General features: G+C 50.2%; 1 protein-coding gene across 4 annotated transcripts in view; it reads right to left on the bottom strand.

Moving 5' to 3' along the window:
* LOC147091459 (uncharacterized) overlaps positions 1-19208 on the bottom strand; it is a 113179-nt gene that overhangs the window by 30792 nt on the left and 63179 nt on the right. For 3 of the 4 annotated variants that reach the window (XR_015075214.1, XM_085976803.1, XM_085976802.1), the window contains exon 12: positions 16932-17357. The exons of the other annotated variant lie outside the window; for it this stretch is intronic. Coding sequence is in view for 2 of the 3 variants with exons in the window: in XM_085976803.1 (XP_085832929.1) it covers positions 16932-17357 (426 nt within the window). In the remaining variant the exon portion in view is untranslated. The remainder of the gene's footprint in view (positions 1-16931; positions 17358-19208) is intronic. 4 annotated transcript variants of the gene reach the window in all.

The raw sequence follows: 19208 nt of genomic DNA on the forward strand, positions 1-19208 counted from the left end.
TGGTTCAAGGACCAAGTGTGCAGACAGTGTGGAAAAATAGGACACATAGCAAGAGTCTGCAGGTCGGGAAAGAAAACCAGCAGCAAGAAATCTCCACAGGAGAAGTACAAAAAGGTACATAAGGTGACGGAGAGTAGTTCAGACGAACAGAAAAGTGATACAGACTCCGGAAGCAAGGAGTTGGGTTGTCTGAAACTACATAATGTAATCAAAATGGAGGATCACCAAACTGTCTGGGTCACGCTCAAGATAGACGGAGTCCAAGTGAAAGTGGAATTGGACACAGGATCAGCCTTAACAGTCATAAACCGAAGGGACTGCAAGCGGCTATTCTCACATATACCCTTGAGAGATACAGAGATTGTCTTGAAGACGTACACGGGGCAAAAAGTCTACCCCAAAGGAAAAATAAGGGTGAACGTTATATATAATGGCAAGGAAACACCAAAAATGGACCTATATGTATTGCCAGATGGAGGACCACCACTAACTACTAGGACGTGAATGGATCCGGAAGATACAGTTAGATTGGCATTCCATACAAGCACTGACTGTAGATGCCAAAAAGGATGACGACGTCACACCTGGACGACTGTCAAAAATGCTAACTGACGCACAAGAAGTGTTCCAGGAGGGACTCGGAACACTAAAAGGCATAACAGCGACGATCAAAATAGAGGAAAATGCAAGCCCAAAGTTTTTTGAGGCCAGACCTTATGCGATCCGCCCAGCCGTCGAAGCAGAGCTGGAAGGTTTGGAACGTTCAGGAGTACTGTCCAAAGTGGACTGGAGCGAGTGGGCTACACCCATCGTTCCTGTAATGAAGAGGTCGCTGAGTAATACGCCTGGGGAACCAAAGAAGGTTCGCATCTGTGGGGACTTTAAGGTGACAGTGAACCCAGTCCTTCACACTGTACAATATCCGCTTCCGCGGATTGAAGATATTTTCGCCTCGCTATCTGGAGGAAAACACTTCACTAAGATTGATCTGGCCCAGGCGTACCTGCAAATGGGGGTAGAAGAAGCCTCGAAACAGTACCTCACGATCAACACTCATAAAGGTCTCTACCAATACAACCGGCTGGTGTTCGGGGTAGCATCAGCTCCGGCTATTTGGCAAAGGGCACTGGATCAAGTCCTGCAAGGGATTCCAGGGACCCAGTGTTATTTGGACGACATCTTGGTCACGGGCGAAAATGACAGTGATCACCTCGCCAACCTGGAGCAGGTGCTCACTAAATTGAAGGAATATGGGCTCCGAGCTAATCGCCACAAATGCGAGTTTTTCCAGAAGCAGATCTCGTATTGTGGCCACGTTATTGATGAAGAGGGGTTACATAAGTCCCCTGAAAAGATTGAGGCAATAGTCAAGGCTCCAGCACCGGAAAATGTGTCACAACTGAGGTCGTTCCTCGGGCTGGTGAACTACTACCATAAGTTCTTGCCGAATTTATCTACCGTACTACACCCACTGAACACCCTACTGCAAACGGGGCTACCATGGAAGTGGAATGACGAATGTAAACGAGCTTTCCAGAAGTGCAAAGAATTGATCACATCAAAAGAGGTGTTGGCTCATTTCAACCCAGCACTACCAATTCGGTTGGCGTGTGATGCATCACCCTATGGTATTGGAGCGGTGCTGTCGCACAAATTCCCGGACGGTTCGGAGAGGCCAGTAGCTTTTGCGTCTCGGTCACTAACCTCAGCCGAGCGCAACTACGCCCAGATTGACAGGGAGGCCCTCAGCCTAGTGTGGGGAGTGAAAAAGTTCAACAACTATCTGCACGGGTAGAAGTTCACCTTGCTGACTGACCACCAATCACTTGTCTCCATCTTTAATCCAAAGAAGGGCGTTCCGGTGATGACTGCACAACGGCTACAAAGATGGTCCCTTTTTCTAGGGGCGAACCAATATGAAATAGAGTATAAGGGCACAAAACAGCATGGAAACGCTGATGGGCTATCACGCCTGCCACTGCCTACTGCGGAGGAAGCACCAGCAGTGGACCCTGTCGAAATATTTTATTCGACTATAATTGAACGCTTGCCAGTAACTAACACGGATATAGAGAAGGAGACCCGAAATGACCCAACACTGTCTCGGGTATATGACTTGACGGTGAAGGGATGGCCAACACATGGCGACTCACTGTTGCCAGCATTCTCATCCAGAAGAGAACAGCTGTCAGTATGCCAGGGGACCTTGATGTGTGGATCCCGAGTGGTAATTCCACCCAAGTTAAGGGAGAGAGTGCTCAATGAGCTTCACGAAGGCCATCTGGGAGGGGTGAAAATGAAAAGCCTTGCTAGGGCTTATGTGTGGTGGCCGGGGATCGATCAGCAAATCGAGGACCTGACAAAGAGCTGCTCAGGATGCCAGAAGGTCCAAAATGCACCACCACATGCCCCTCTACACCCATGGGAGTGGCCCTCCTCTCCATGGCAACGGGTGCATATTGATTTTGCTCGTCCATTCATGGACTCAATGTTTTTAATAGCCGTGGATGCGCACTCGAAATGGCCTGAGGTGATCAAAATGTCGTCCACCACCACGGAGAAAACTATTGCAGTCCTACGGACCATATTTGCCAGGAACGGCTTGCCAGAGCAGATTTGCTCTGATAACGGACCACAGTTTGTGTCCGAAGAGTTTCGGAAATTTATGAAAAGGAATGGGGTAAGGCATTACACATCCGCCCCGTATCATCCAACCACAAATGGATTGGCTGAGAGGTTCGTACAAACCTTTAAGAAAGCAGTAAGGGCCATGTGCGATGACGACATTCCACTGCAGCATAAGGTGGACAATTTCCTGTTAGCCTACAGAAATGCGACACATGCAGTCACCAACCAGACCCCGGCCATGAGGTTCTTTAACCGAAGGTTGAGATCTCGTCTGGATTTGCTCAGACCAAATGTACGAAGAGATGTTGAGAATAAGCAATTCCAGCACATCAATGGGAAGCCGACAAGGAGCTTCAATGTAGGGCAACCAGTCTTGGCCCGCGACTACCGAACAGAGAAATGGCAACCAGGAACGATATGCACACGGCAGGGGCCACTAATGTACACCGTGGATGTTGGGGAGAGCATTGTGAGACGCCATGTCGACCAGATCCTAGAGTCACAGGAACGAGTCAACCCCATGTCTCGCGTACCTGGTGATGAACCTGACATACCAGTAGCATCTACCCCAGAAACAGTAGCATCGGAAGCTGATGAACTAACCGACGACAGGGGGCCAGAATCGCCTCCGCACCAAGAGCAAGACACTCAGGAAAGGCGCTATCCAGAAAGGATCAGGAAGCCTCCCCGAAGACTGAATTTATAAATGGACTATTTTCAGTTAATGTTGCATGTTAAAAGTGTTAATTGTTAAATGAATGTTATGGTACTGTTAATCTAAAAGGGGAGGAATTGTAGTCTATGTACTTTTAAGGGGAGAACTACTTTTGTACAGCTCCTGTATACTGTAGTACCGGCAGTGACCACACCTGTATATAAACCCTGAGTAGGGATCTGTATAATTAGTTTTAGAGTAACCCTCATCCAGTAAACACCTGTTGATTGTTCCCTGCAGTCTCTGTCTAGTTATTGAAGGACATACAACATCAAGATACACGGATTTAACACTAGCAACAGGCCTTTACCTTTAACAACTGCCGCCCTAGCGGGGCCCGGCCCTTAGCAACTGCTGCCCTAGCAACAGGCCCATCCCTTAGCAACAACCACCCTATCAACAGGCCTTTTTCCTTAGCAACTGCCGCCCTAGCAACAGGCTCGGCCCTTAGCAACTGCCGCCCTAGCAACAGGCCCATCCCTTAGCAACAACCACCCTATCAATAGGCCTTTTTTCTTAGCAACTGCTACCCTAGCAACAGGCCCGGCCCTTAGCAACAACCACCCTATCAACAGGCCTTTTTCCTTAGCAACTGCCGCCCTAGCAACAGGCTCGGCCCTTAGCAACTGCCGCCCTAGCAACAGGCCCATCCCTTAGCAACAACCACCCTATCAATAGGCCTTTTTTCTTAGCAACTGCTACCCTAGCAACAGGCCCGGCCCTTAGCAACTGCCACCCTAGCAACAGGCCCATCCCTTAGCAACAACCACCCTATCAACAGGCCTTTTTTCTTAGCAACTGCCACGCTAGCAACAGGCCCGGCCCTTAGCAACTGCCACCCTAGCAACAGGCCCATCCCTTAGCAACAACCACCCAAACAACAGGCCCGGCCCTAGCAACTGCCGCCCTAGCAACAGGTCCGGCCCTTAGCAACTTCCACCCTAGCAATGGGCCCTGCCCTTAGCAACTGCCGCACTAGCAACAGGCCCATCCCTTAGCAATAACCACTCTATCAACAGGCCCTTTTCCTTAGCAGCTGCCGCCCTAGCAACAGGCCCGGGCCTTAGCAACAGCCGCCCTAGCAACAGGCCCGGCCCTTAACAACTGCCACCCTAGCAACAGGTCCAGCCCTCAGCAACAGCCACCCTAGCAACATGCCCAGCACTTAGCAACAGCTGCTCCCACAACGGGCCCGGCCCTTCGCAACTGCCACCCTAGCAACAGGCCCATCCCTTAGCCACAACCACCCTGTCAACAGGTCTTTTTCCTTAGCAACCACCAACCCAACAGCAGGCCCGGCCCTTAGCAACCACCACCCTAGCAACAGGCCCATCCCTTAGCAACAACCACTCTATCAACAGGACCTTTCCCTTAGTAACTAGCGCCCAAACAAAAGGCCCGGCCCTTAGCAACTGCCAACCTAGGAACTGGCCCGGCCCTTAGCAACTGCCACGCTAGCAACAGGCCCGGCCCTTAGCAACAACCACCCTATCAACTACCCTAGCAACAGGCCCATCCCTTAGCAACAACCACTCTATCAACAGGCCTTTTCTCTTACTAACTAGCACCCAAACAACAGGCCCAGCACTTAGCAAATGCCACCCTAGCAACAGGCCTACCACTTAGCAACCATCACCCCAGCAACAGGCCCATCCCTTAGCCACAACCACCCTGTCAACAGGCCTTTTTCCTTAGCAACCAACACCCTAGCAACAGGCCCGGCCCTTAGCAACAACCACCCTATTAACAGGCCTATTCCCTTAGTGGCTAGCACCCAAACAACAGGCCCGGACCTTAGCAACTGCCACCCTAGCAACGGGACTGGACCTTAGCAACCACCGCTCAAACAAGAGGCCCCGGCTCCAGCCACGAACTCCAGAGAAGGATGACACCAGAACTGAGCGATTACCAGGAAAGGCTGAACAGGCTGGGGCTCTTTTCCTCTGGAAAAGATGAGGCTGAAGGGACGACCTGATAGGGGGTCTCTAAAACGACGGTTTGATAGGGTGGACGGAGCGAAGGACCAAAACTAAGGGGTCATAAAAATAAGACAATCACTAATAAATCCAATTGGGAATTCAGGAGTGTTGTGTATGTACCTTTAAGAGAAGAACTGATTCTATACTGCAGTACCGGCAGTGACCACCCCTGTATATAAAGCCATAGCAGGCTTCTGTACGTCAGTCTTAAGTTACCCTCTGTTCAGTAAATACCTGTTATTATTGTTTTCCTGCAGTCCGTGTATTATTTATACTCGGACACTACAGTGGCGACGAACAGGTTCGAACTCACCTGCAGTACTGCATCACCTCACGGGGATCTTTCCCTGAGAAGAAGCTTTTGGAGGTCGAAGTCAGAACAACAGGCGTCGACCGCGGGCAACCGCCCAAGGATCCCTCGGAGTTCGGAGAGTTGCAGGGGAGGCTGTGGAGAGCTGGGCTTGGCTCCCCAGTCAAGGTGTTCCAGCAAATCGTGCTGGTAGCAGGTAGTGCGCTGACCCTTCTGGACTGCGGCGGGCTTGAGCTCGATCGAGCGGCTCTGCAAAGGGGCCGTGCAGCGTCGTCGGGTGGAAAAGAGAGAGAGGGTGGAGCGCACAGGGCGCGGTCGGTGCTCAAGAACCGGGCAGCGTAGCGAAAATAAAACAAGGGGAAGGAAAAGTGAGATGCGCCGAAGCCGCGCGTCGCCGCCATTACCCTGCAGAACGCTAGGAGCAGCGTGGCAGCAAGGGGAAGAAGGAAAAGCGCGGGAGGCGCCATTTTATTCCATTGGGGAAGAAGGAAAAGCGCAGGAGGCGCCATTTTAATCCATTGGTGAAGAAGAAAAAGCGCGGGAGGCGCCATTTTAAATCACCCAAGATGCCGAAAAGTGGCAGTATCACTGCTTTCGACAACGAGGTAGAAGACTGGACCACGTATGTGGAAAGAATTGAAGTGTACTGCAAGGCAAATGAGGTGGCCGATGGAAAGAAGGCGTCGGTATTATTAAATTTGATGGGCGCGAGAACGTACGGCCTATTGCGGAATTTAATTACCCCAGCTAAACCAATGGAGAAAAGTTTTGAGGAGATTGTTAATATCTTACAGGAACACCTAAACCCTACACCGCTGCTGATAGCAGAAAGATTCAAGTTCCATAAAAGAAACCAGCACAAAGATGAGAGCAATGCTGACTATCTTACGGAACTACGCAAGTTATCGAAGCACTGCCAGTTCGGAGCAGGACTGGCAGACACCTTACAGGATAAGTTTGTCTGCGGGCTCCAGAGTGAAGGAACCCAGAAACGACTACTTTCGGAAAAGGACCTGACGCTAGAACAGGCTTTCAGCGTGGCAGTATCCTACGAAGCAGCAGCACGGGGAGCTGCGGAAATACAACAGAAACCACAGGAATACAGCGCTAACGAAATGGCATATTAAGCAGAAAAGTGCTATCGCTGCGGCAGAACAACCCATGATCAGAAGGACTGCTGGTTTAAGGACAAAGTATGCAGGCAATGTGGGAAAATGGGACACATAGCAAGAGTCTGCAGGTCAGGAAAGAAAACCAACACTACAAGAAATACTAAGGAATAGTACAAGAAAGTAAAGAAATTGACAGACAGTAGTTCGGAAGATCAGGAGAGTGATAAGGACTCCGGGAGCAGGAGACTAAGTTGTCTAAAGTTACACAACGTGATCGCAAAGGAGGATCATCGAACCATTTGGGTCACCCTCATGATAGCAGGGTCCCCAGTAAAGATGGAATTGGACACAGGATCAGCCCTAACTGTCATGAATCGACGAGACTATGAGCGGCTATTCTCACACATACCCTTGAAGGACACGTCCACTGTATTGAAGACATACACGGGGCAAAAAGTCTACCCCAGAGGAAAAATAAGGGTGTCAGTTGAATACAACGGCAAGGAAACACAGAAACTGTATCTATATATACTACCAGATGGAGGACCACCATTATTGGGACGTGAATGGATCCGAAAAATATAATTGGATTGGCATTCCATTCAGGCGCTAACTGTGACTGATAAAAAGGATGCTGACGTCACATCTGGACGCCTGTCAAAGATTCTAACTGACGCAAAAGAGGTGTTCCAACAAGGACTTGTGACTCTAAAAGGAGTAACGGCAATGATAAAAATCGAAGATAACGCAAACCCAAAATTTTTTAAGGCCAGACCGGTACCTTACGCAATCCGCTGAAGCAGAGCTGGAGAGTCTGGAGCGTTCGGGTGTGCTGTCCAAGGTGGACTGGAGCGAGTGGGCCACACACATCATTCCTGTAATGAAGAAATCATTGAGCAGCACGCCTGGGGAACCGAAGAAGGTTCGCATCTGTGGGGACTTCAAGGTAACTGTGAACCCAGTCCTGCACACAGTACAATATCCACTTCCACGGATAGAAGATATTTTCGCCTCACTATCTGGAGGGAAACGCTTTACAAAGATTGATCTGGCCCAAGCGTATCTACAAATGGAGGTAGAAGAAGCATCTAGAAAATACCTCACGATAAACACTCACAAAGACCTTTACCAGTACAATCGACTGGTATTCGGGGTAGCATCAGCCCCGGCTATTTGGCAGAGGGCGATGGAACAAGTCCTGCAAGGGATCCCGGGGACCCAGTGTTATTTGGACGACATCCTGGTTACGGGCGAAAATGACAATGAACACCTTGCCAACCTGGAGCAGGTGCTCACGAGATTGCAGGAATATGGGCTACGAGCCAACCGCCCCAAATGCGAGTTCTTCAGGAGACAAATCTCGTATTGTGGCCACATGATTGATGAGGAAGGGTTGCATAAGTCGCCGGACAAGATTGAGGCAGTAGTCAAGGCTCCAGCACCGGAAAATGTATCGCAACTGAGGTCGTTCCTCGGGTTGGTGAACTACTACCATAAGTTCTTGCCGAATTTATCTACAATTCTGCACCCACTGAACGCCCTACTGCAAACTGGAGTAACATGGAAATGGAGTGATGAGTGTAAGCGTGCCTTTCAGAAATGAAAATGCCTAATCACTTCAAAAGAAGTATTGGCCCACTGCAATCCAACACTACCGATTCGGTTGGCATGTGATGCGTCTCCCTATGGCATCGGAGTGGTGCTGTCACACAAATTCCTTGACGGTTCAGAGAGGCCAATAGCCTTTGCGTCGCGCTCGTTAACCTCAGCCGAGCGTAACTACGCCCAGATTGACAGGGAGGCCCTCAGCCTGGTGTGGGGGGTGAAGAAGTTCTGCACGGGCAGAAATTCACCCTACTGACTGATCATCAGCCCCTGGTCTCCATTTTTAACCCAAAGAAGGGCGTTCCGGTGATGACGGCGCAACAGCTGCAAAGATGGTCACTTTTTCTAGGGGCACATCAGTACGACATAGAGTACAAGGGTACGAAACAGCATGGAAACGCTGATGGGCTGTCGCACCTACCGTTGCCTACGGTAGAGGAAGCACCTGCAGTGGACCCTGTTGAGATATTCCATGCGACCATAGTCGAATGTCTCCCTGTTACAAACTCAAGTATAGAGAAAGAAACCCGAAATGACCCGACACTCTCTCGGATCTATGATTTGATGGTGAAGGGATGGCCAGCACATGGCGACTCACTGTTGCCAGCATTCTCGCCAAGGAGAGAACAGCTGTCAGTGTGCCGGGGGACCTTGATGTGTGGATCCCGAGTGGTAATTCCACCCAAGTTGAGAGATAGAGTGCTCAATGAGCTTCATGAGGGTCATCTGGGAGGGGTAAAAATGAAGAGCCTAGCCAGGGCGTTTGTGTGGTGGCCGGGAATCGATAAAGAAATCGAGGATATGACCAAGAGATGCACAGGATGCCAGAAGGTCCAAAACGCTCCACCACAGGCCCCGCTACATCCATGGGAGTGGCTCTCATCTCCATGGCAACGGGTACACATTGATTTTGCTGGTCCATTTATGGACTCAATGTTCCTAATCGCTGTGGACGCCCATTCGAAATGGCCAGAGGTCATCAAAATGTTCTCCACCACCACGGAGAAAACTATTGCAGTCCTACGGACCATCTTCGCCAGGAATGGCTTGCCAGAACAGATTTGCTCCGACAATGGGCCACAGTTTGTGTCAGAGGATTTCTGGAGGTTTCTGAGGAATAATGGGGTGAAGCATTACACATCTGCCCCATATCATCCAGCCACAAATGGATTGGCTGAGAGGTTTGTTCAGACCTTTAAAAAGGCAATAAAGGCAATGCATAATGACGACATACCACTACAACACAAGGTGGATAATTTCTTGTTTGCTTACCGGAATGCGACACATGCAGTCACCAACCAAGCTCCAGCCATAATGTTCTTCAACCGAAGGCGAAGATGTCGCCTGGATTTGCTCAAACCAAACATAAGACGAGATGTTGAGGATAAGCAATTCCAGCAGATAAATGAGAAGCCAACCAGGAGCTTCAAGACAGGGCAACCAGTCTTAGCCCGCGACTACCGAACAGAAAAATGGCAGCCAGGAACGATATGCACACAACAGGGACCACTAATGTACACAGTGGACGTTGGAGAGAGCATCGTGAGACGCCATGCTGACCAGATTCTAGAGTCACAGGAACAAGCCAAACCCATACCACGAGCAGGTGCACCTGGTAATCAACTCGAAGTACAGATTGCGTCTACCTCAGAAGCAGTGGTATTGGAAGCTGACGAACCAACCAATGACAATGAGCCAGAATCAACTCCGCCGTAAGAACAGGATACTCGAGAAAGGCGCTATCCAGTCAGGATCAGGAAGCCTCCTCAAAGACTGAACATATAAATGATTATTTCAGTTGATGTATATAGTACAGAGAAAATTGTCATTGTAATTAGTTATTATTTAGTTGTTAAATGAATGTTATGTACTGTTTATCTAAAAGGGGAGGAATTGTTGTGTATGTACCTTTAAGAGAAGAACTGATTCTATACTGCAGTACCGGCAGTGACCACCCCTGTATATAAAGCCATAGCAGGCTTCTGTATTTCAGTCTTGAGTTCCCCTCTGTTCAGTAAATACCTGTTTAATTGTTCTCCTGCAGTCCGAGTATTATTGATACCCGGACACTACAATAAAAATAAGACAATCACTAATAAATCCAATTGGGAATTCAGGAGAAACTCCTTCACCCAGAGAGTGGGCAGAATGTGGAACTCGCGACCGCATCATGGAATCATAGAATGATACAGCACAGAGAGAGAGAGGCCATTCGGCCCATCGTTCCTGTGCCTGCTCTTTGAAAGAGCTCTCCAATTAGTCCCACTCCCCTTTCAGGCGGCACGTTCCAGATCACAACAACTCGCTGCGTAAAAAAAATTGCTCCTCATCTCCCCCCTCTTTTGCCGGTTATCTTAAACCCGCGTCCTCTGGTTACCCACCCTCCTGCCAGTGGAGACGGTTCCTCCCCATAGAGACATAACGGCACAGAAGGAGGCCATTCAGCCCATCGAGTCCGTGCCGGCGCTCTGTCGAGCAATCCAGTCAGTCCCATTCCCTCGCTCTATCCCCGGAGCCCTGCAAGTTTATTTCCCTCAAGTGCCTATCCAGTCTCCCCTTGAAAACATTGAGTGTCTCCGCTTCCACCACTTCCGTCAGCAGCGAGTTCCAGGTCCTCACCACTCGCTGCGTAAAAAAGTTTTTCCTCACATCCCCCCCTGTATCTCTTGCCCAAAACCTTAAAACTGTGTCCCCTAGTCCTTGTATCTATTCCATCAAAACCCTGCATAATTTTGAACACCTCTATCTGACCTTCTCTGCTCAAAGGAGAACAACCCCAGCTTCTCCAGTCTCTCCACAGAACTGAAGCCCCTCATCCCTGGTACCATTCTGGTCAATCTCCCCTTAACCTTCTCTGCTCTAAGGAGAACAATCCCAGCTTCTCCAGTCTCTCCACATAACTGAAGTCCCTCATCCCTGGTACCATTCTGGTCAATCTCCCCTTAACCTTCTCTGCTCTAAGGAGAACAATCCCAGCTTCTCCAGTCTCTCCACATAACTGAAGTCCCTCATCCCTGGTCCCATTCTGGTCAATCTCCCCTTAACCTTCTCTGCTCTAAGGAGAACAATCCCAGCTTCACCAGTCTCTCCACAGAACTGAAGTCCCTCGTCCCTGGTAGCATTCTGGTAAATCTCCCCCTTAATCTTAGAGTCATAGAGTTATAAAGCACAGAAAGAGGCCCTTCAGCCCATCGAGTCCGCGCCGGCCATCAAGCCCTGTCTATTCTAATCCCATTTTCCAGCACTTGGACCGTAGCCTTGTATGCTATGGCGTTTCAAGTGCTCATCTAAATGCTTCTTGAATGTTGTGAGGGTTCCTGCCTCTACCACCCTTTCAGGCAGTGAGTTCCAGATTCCAACCACCCTCTGGGTGAGAAAGTTTTTCCTCAAATCCCCTCTAAACCTCCTGCCCCTTACCTTGAAACTATGCCCCCTGGTTATTGACCCCTCTACTAAGGGGAAAAGTTCCTTTCTATCTACCCTATCTATGCCCGTCATAATTTTGCACACCTCAATCAGGTCCCCCCTCAGCCTTCTCTGCTCCAAGGAAACCAACCCCAGCCTGTCCAGTCTCTCTTCATAGCTGAAGCGCTCCAGCCCAGGTAACACCCGGGTGAATCTCCTCTGCACCCTCTCCAATGCAATCACATCCTTCCTATAGTGTGGCGACCAGAACTGCACACAGTATTCCAGCTGTGGCCTAACTAGCATTTTGTACAGCTCCATCATAACCTCCCTGCTCTTATATTCTATGCCTCGGCTAATGAAGGCAAGTATCCCATATGGCTTTTTAACCACCTTATCTACCTGTCCTGCTGCCTTCAGGGATCTATGTACATGCACACCAAGGTCCCTCTGATCCTCTGTCTTTCCTAGGGTCCTACCATTCATTGTGTATTCCCTTGCCTTGTTAGTCCTCCCAAAATGCATCACCTCACACTTTTCAGGGTTAAATTCCATTTGCCACTGTTCTGCCCATCTGACCAACCCGTCTATATCGTCCTGTAGCCTGAGGCTTCCCTCCTCGCTATTTACCACTCCACCAATTTTCGTGTCATCTGCAAACTTACTGATCATACCTCCTACATTCATATCAAAATCATTAATGTACACTAGAAACAGCAAAGGACCCAGCACCGATCCCTGTGGTGCACCACTGGACACAGGCTTCCAGTCACAAAAACAACCTTCGACCATCACCCCTGCCTCCTGCCACTAAGCCAATTTTGGATCCTTCTCTGCTCTAAGGAGAACAATCCCAGCTTCTCCAGTCTCTCCACATAACTGAAGTCCCTCATCCCTGGTACCATTCTGGTAAATCTCCCCTTAACCTTCTCTGCTCTAAGGAGAACAACCCCAGCTTCTCCAGTCTCTCCACGTAACTGAAGTCCCTCATCCCTGGTACCATTCTGGTCAATCTCCCCCTTAACCTTCTCTGCTCTAAGGAGAACAACCCCAGCTTCTCCAGTCTCTCCATGTAACTGAAGTCCCTCATCCCTGGTACCATTCTGGTCAATCTCCCCCTTAACCTTCTCTGCTCTAAGGAGAACAATCCCAGCTTCTCCAGTCTCTCCACAGAACTGAAGTCCCTCATCCCTGGTACCATTCTGGTCAATCTCCCCCTTAACCTTCTCTGCTCTAAGGAGAACAACCCCAGCTTCTCCAGTCTGTCCACAGAACTGAAGTCCCTCATCCCTGGTACCATTCTGGTAAATCTCCCCTTAACCTTCTCTGTTCTAAGGAGAACAACCCCAGCTTCTCCAGTCTCTCCACGTAACTGAAGTCCCTCATCCCTGGTACTATTCTGGTCAATCTCCCCCTTAACCTTCTCTGCTCTAAGGAGAACAACCCCAGCTTCTCCAGTCCCTCCACAGAACTGAAGTCCCTGGTATCATTCTGGTAAATCTCCCCTGCACTCTCTCCAAGGCCTTGGCCTCCTGCCTTAAAGTGTGATGGAGTGTGGACCTTGCTCGGACATGGAGTAGTTGAGGTTACAGAGCGACCCTGTTTTTGACAAAAGGAAGAGATAGATTAGAATAACGTTGGCCTTTATTTCGAGGGGTTTGGAGTGTAAAAGCAGGGAAGTCCTGCTACAACTGTACAGGGCCTTGGTGAGACCGCACCTGGAGTACTGGGCACAGTTCTGGTCTCCTTATCTAAGGAAGGATATACTTGCCTTGGAGGCGGTGCAACAAAGGTTCATTAGATTGATTCCTGGGATGAGAGGGCTGTCCTATGATGAGAGATTGTGTAGAATGGGCCGATACTCTCTGGAGTTCTGAAGAAGGAGAGGTGATCTCATTGAAACATACAAGATTCTGAAGGGGATTGACAGGGTAGATGCTGAGAGGTTGTTTCCCCTGGCTGGAGTGTCTAGAACTAGGGGGCATAGTCTCAGGATAAGGGGTCAGCCATTTAAGACTGAGATGAGGAGGAATTTCTTCACTCAGAGGGTGGTGACTCTTTGGAATTCTCTGCCCCAGAGGGCTGTGGATGCTGAGCCTTGGAGTCTATTCAAAGCTGAGATCAATAGATTTTTGGACTCCAGGGGAATCAAGGGAAATGGAGATCGGTCGAGAAAGTGGAGTTGAGGTCGATGATCAGCCATGATCTTATTGAATGGCGAAGCAGGCTCGAGGGGCCGTATGGCCGACTCCTGGTCTTATTTCTTATGTTCTTACACAAGCAAGAGGTTGGATATAGAAACACTGGAGAATGTGCATAGAAAGTTTTACAAGGGAGATACCAGAACTGAGAGGTTGAACAGGCTGGGGCTCGTTTCTCTAGATGGCAGGAATGACGTATGAAGAGAGATTGGGTCGATTGGGCTTATATTTGCTGGAGTTTAGAAGAATTGGAGGGGATCTCATTGAAACTTATAAAATTCTAACAGGACTAGACAGACTAGATGCAGGTCGGATGTTCCCGATGGCGGGCGAGTCCAGAACCAGGGGTCACAGTCTAAGGATAAGGGGTAAGCCATTTAGGACTGAGATGGGGAGGAATTTCTTCACCCAGAGAGTGGTGAACCTGTGGAATTCTCTACCACAGAAGGCAGTTGAGGCCAATTCATTCAATATATTCAAGAAGGAGTTAGATATATTTCTTAAGGCTAAAGGGATCAAGGGATATGGGGAGAAAGCAGGGACCGGGTGCTGAATTTGGATGATCAGCCATGATCTCATTAAATGGCGGAGCAGGCTCGAGGGGCCAAATGGCCTACTCCTGCTCCTATCTTCTATGTTTCTATGTTTCCTAACCAGGTCAATAATTTGCCCTCAATTCCGTGGGCTTCGACCTTAGATAACAATCTCTTATGAGGGACTTTGTCAAATGCCTCCTGGAAGTCCATATAAATAATGTCCATAGACATTCCCCAGTCCGGTACTTTAATCACCTCCTCAAAATAGTCAATCAGGTTTGTCAGGCAGACCTACTTTTCACAAATCCATGCAGGTGTAGGGGGTCGCAAAATTTCCTCTATTTTTCCCTGAAGATTGAAAAGATTGGTCCACATCGTGGACGAAGAATTGGGTGATGTGACTTGTCTACAATGTTTTAAAATGTGCCTACCACCACAAAAAGACTGCTCTGAGATGGAAAGAACCTGGACAACACAGGAGTCGAGGAATTCTGTGGAAAATATTCACACACCTTGAGACAGTGGCTTAGAAATTCACTAGCCTTAGCGCCGCTTTTGAGGCGCTAGAGGGACTAGCGCCAGAGTTATGGCCAGTTGAAAAATTCCCTGGGGCCCTAAAGCGGCGTTGCACCGGTAGCGCTGCGCCGGCACCGATGACGTCATCGGTGTGCGCAGCGTCCCGGTTGCCATGCTGACGGGCCCCAGCGCCGAAATTCAGTTGCGGCCGCCTCGCCCGTGGCAGCCGCAACTAAGACTCTGGCAACAGAGTCCAACATGTGTTTGCGCCGGCGCATTAAAGGCCCCGCGGCGGCCGGCCGCTTTCCCGCCGGCCGCCTGCCCGCAGCTCCCTCCCCGGACTTCTCCACCCCCCCCCCCGGAACAGATGCAAGCCCGGCACTTGTCCGAGGTGCCGGGCTCATTTTTAAACAGATTTGCGCGGGCCGCGGCCGGGTGCAGGCAGCTCCTCCTTAACGAAAGGAGGAGGCCTGCACTTCCCCAGCCTGCCGCACCGCACCGGGTGCCGCAGCGCCGGAATTGCAGCGCTAAACGGCAGTTAGCGCCCTTTTCCAGGCGCTAAGACCCTTCAGTAGCGCCGGCAGCCGTTTGGGCGCAGCGCTACTGAATTTTTGGCGCGCGCAGGGGGACTTAGCGCCGGCACTAACTTCTGGCGCTAAAGCCCTGGCTAAGCCAAAACCCAATTTCTAGGCCAGTACATCTTAATAAAATTGCTCCCTGGAGTTTGGGCAATCACAAAAGGTTTTAAAATGGCCACAGAATGCATTGGCCAAGAACCGTGGGGTTTGGAAAGCCTGTGCAGCTTGTAATGTGTCTGTGTGAAAGACCTGTCAATCAAAACAGGGAGGTTCCCCTTTCCCTTCAGAGGCAAGGTTTGTTTATTGACTTAAGCAATTGCCCACTTGAGAATTGACCGCAAGACAATCGATTTGTAACTGCTATGTTTACACAGCATTCAAGAAGCTCTCTCAGTCAATGAGACATTGAAACTGCGGAACCGGATCTTGAATGGGAACCGTTTAAGCATTGAATGGGTTTAAATCACCTAGCATTCTGGACAATAGGGCTGTTGCATTCTCTTTTGTTTTAGCCCAGGTGAACTCCGGATGTGGGCGGGATCAGTTCGGCCCCACAGTGCAGACTCTAACCCAGTCCAACCACTTTGAGTTAGCCAATCACAGCTTTTCTCTTGTGAATTGGAACTTTTTGGGCGCAAATTTCCCAGACAGGCAAACAGCAGAGGGGGGAGGGGGCTCACAAGGTATATATGATAGCTCCTGAGAAGCTATTGCTCTCTTTTTACTTCCTGGGACCAGAGGTGAGCAGGGTGTTCTGACTCCTTGGCAAGGCAACCTAGCAGGAGTTAGGGGGTGGTGATTTAAGGGTAATTGCTAAGATTGTTTAAGTAACATTGGAGCCATTTTATCCCTCGTTTTCGCCATCTGCAACCCCCTGTTATATAGTTTTACTGTAATTACTGTGTTCGTGTGGTATAGTTTATTCTTTTGATTGTAGTTTATTTAGCTAATAAAACTTGATTTTTCTCTCATCCAAACCACTTGTCCATTTTAATATCATTAATTATAAGTTCCTCCACTCAGAACTGAAGGAGGGGTAGCGATTCGAAACCGCTGTTTGTAAATTGGTTTAGAGTGCAGCAGCAAAAGCCTGCTGACCAGGTGAATTACCGTAAACCAGGTAAAAGGTTGGAATTGGTCAGAGCTCAGAGGCAAAGGCTGCTGGCCAGGTGAATTACCATAAACAAGTTAAAAGATGCCCCCCTTACACAGGCTCTCTCTGAACAACTGGAAATTTGAGGTGTTCAGTCACCCTATCCTTAATTATAGACTCTAAAACTGTCCACCGGTTGGGCTGAATGGCCTCTTTCTGTGCAGTAAATCAGATCCAACGGGACGAGACGCACCTGTGCGGTCCGCAGCTCCTTCTCCGCGGCTCCCAGCGTCCTTTGCAGCTTGGCCACCTCTTCTTCCAGGGCCGCCCCATGGGTCTGGCTCTCCGTCAGGGCCTGGAGCAGCCGCTCGGCCCTCAGCCTGGTCGGGGCCTGCGCGCCCTCGTCCCGGGCCCGGCCCAGCTCCTCCCGCAGGGCCCGGGCCTCGGCCTCCCGCTGGGCCAGCCTGCCCAGGAGGGAGTCGGCCGCCGCCTGCAGCGAGCGGACCTCCCCCTCCCGGTCGAGCAGCTGCGTCCGCGCCCGCCGCAGGTCCCCCTCCAGCGAGAGGACGGAGAGGGCCGACTTGGCCAGCTCAGCCTGGGAGGCCTCGAGCAGCTGGCGATTCTTCTGCGTCTCGTCGGCTGCCTGCTCCTCCATGATCTTCCTCCTCCTCACCTTCTCCTTGGAGGAGAGACACAAAGCAAAAACAAAAAAACGGCATTTATAATGGAAACTTCTCATGTAAACGTGTCACGGCGTGATTACGCCCGCCCGTCAAGTGGCGGCGCTGCAGGAGCCCCGACTGCAATGGAAACTTCCGAGGTCAGAAATGGGGATGTTCGCTGATGACTGCACAGTGTTCAGCGCCATTCGCAACTCCTCAGACAATGAAGCAGTCCATGCCCGCATGCAACAAGACCTGGACGACGTTCAGGCTTGGGCTGACAAGTGGCAGGTAACATTTGCGCCACAGAAGTGCCGGGCAATGACTATCTCCAACAAGCGAGAGTCTAACCACCTCCCCTTGACATTCAACGGCATTACCATCGCCGAATCCCCCACCATCAACATCCTGGGGGTCACCATTGACCAGAAACTTAACTGGACCAGCCACATAAATACTGTGGTTACAAGAGCAGGTAATTGGCATTTTATTTTTTATTTATTTATGGGATGTGGGCATCGCTGGCAAGGCCAGCATTTATTGCCCATCCCTAATTGCCCTTGAGAAGGTGGTGGTGAGCCGCCTTCTTGAACCGCTGCAGTCCGTGTGGTGAAGGTGCTCCCACAGTGCTGTGAGGGAGGGAGTTCCAGCATTTTGACCCAGCGACGATGAAGGATGGGCCGATATATTTCAAAGTCTGGATGGTGTGTGACTGGGAGGGGAACTTGGAGGTGGTGGAGGGAGAGTATGTTTAAGTGGGGGATGGGGTGCCAATCAAGCGGGCTGCTTTGTCCTGGATGGTGTCGAGCTTCTTGAGTGTTGTTGGAGCTCCAGGTAAGTGGAGAGTATTCCATCACACTCCTGACTTGTGCCTTGTAGATGGTGGAAAGGCTTTGGGGAGTCAGGAGGTGAGACACTCGCCGCAGAATACCCAGCCTCTGACCTGCTCTTGTTGCCACAGTATTTATGTGGCTGGTCCAGTTAAGTTTCTGGTCAATGGTGACCCCCAGCATGTTGATGGTGGGGGATTCAGTGATGGTAATGCCGTTGAATGTCAAGGGGAGATGGTTAGATACTTGCTTGTTGTAGATAGTCATTGCCTAGCACTTCTGTGGCACGAATGTTACCTGGCACATATCAGCCCAAGCCTGAACGTCGTCCAGGTCTTGTTGCATGCGGGCATGGACTGCTTCATTATCTGCAACAAGTGACTCACCTCCCTACTCCCCAAAGCCTTTCCACCATCTACAAGGCACAAGTCAGGAGTGTGATGGAATACTCTCCACTTGCCTGGATGAGTGCAGCTCCAACAACACTCAAGAAGCTCGACACCATCCAGGACAAAGCGGCCCGCTTGATTGGCACCCCATCCACCACCTTAAACATTCCCTCCCTCCACCACTGGCATACCGTGGCTGCAGTGTGTACCATCTACAAGATGCACTGCAGCAACTCGCCAAGGCTTCTTCGGCAGCACCTCCCAAACCCGCGACCTCTACCACCTAGAAGGACAAGGGCAGCAGGCGCATGGGAACACCACCACCTCCAAGTCACACACCATCCTGACTTGGAAATATCACCGATCCTTCATCGTCGCTGGGTCAAAATCCTGGAACTCCCTCCCTAACAGCACTGTGGGAGTACCTTCACCACACGGACTGCAGCGGTTCAAGAAGGCGGCTCACCACCACCTTCTCGAGGGCAATTAGGGATGGGCAATAAATGCTGGCCTTGCCAGTGACACCCACATCCCAGCAACGAATCAAAAAAAATGTAAATAGGTCAGGGTGTAATTAAGTCATCCCCCCAAGAGGTGGCGCTGCAACAGCTGCGATCGTCATAGAAATTTCCTATGTAAACGAGTCACG

Source organism: Somniosus microcephalus, unplaced genomic scaffold, assembly GCF_052327205.1.
Source record: "Somniosus microcephalus isolate GS21.2 unplaced genomic scaffold, FLI_Smic_1.0 unresolved_chr3, whole genome shotgun sequence".
Lineage (NCBI taxonomy): Eukaryota > Metazoa > Chordata > Chondrichthyes > Squaliformes > Somniosidae > Somniosus > Somniosus microcephalus.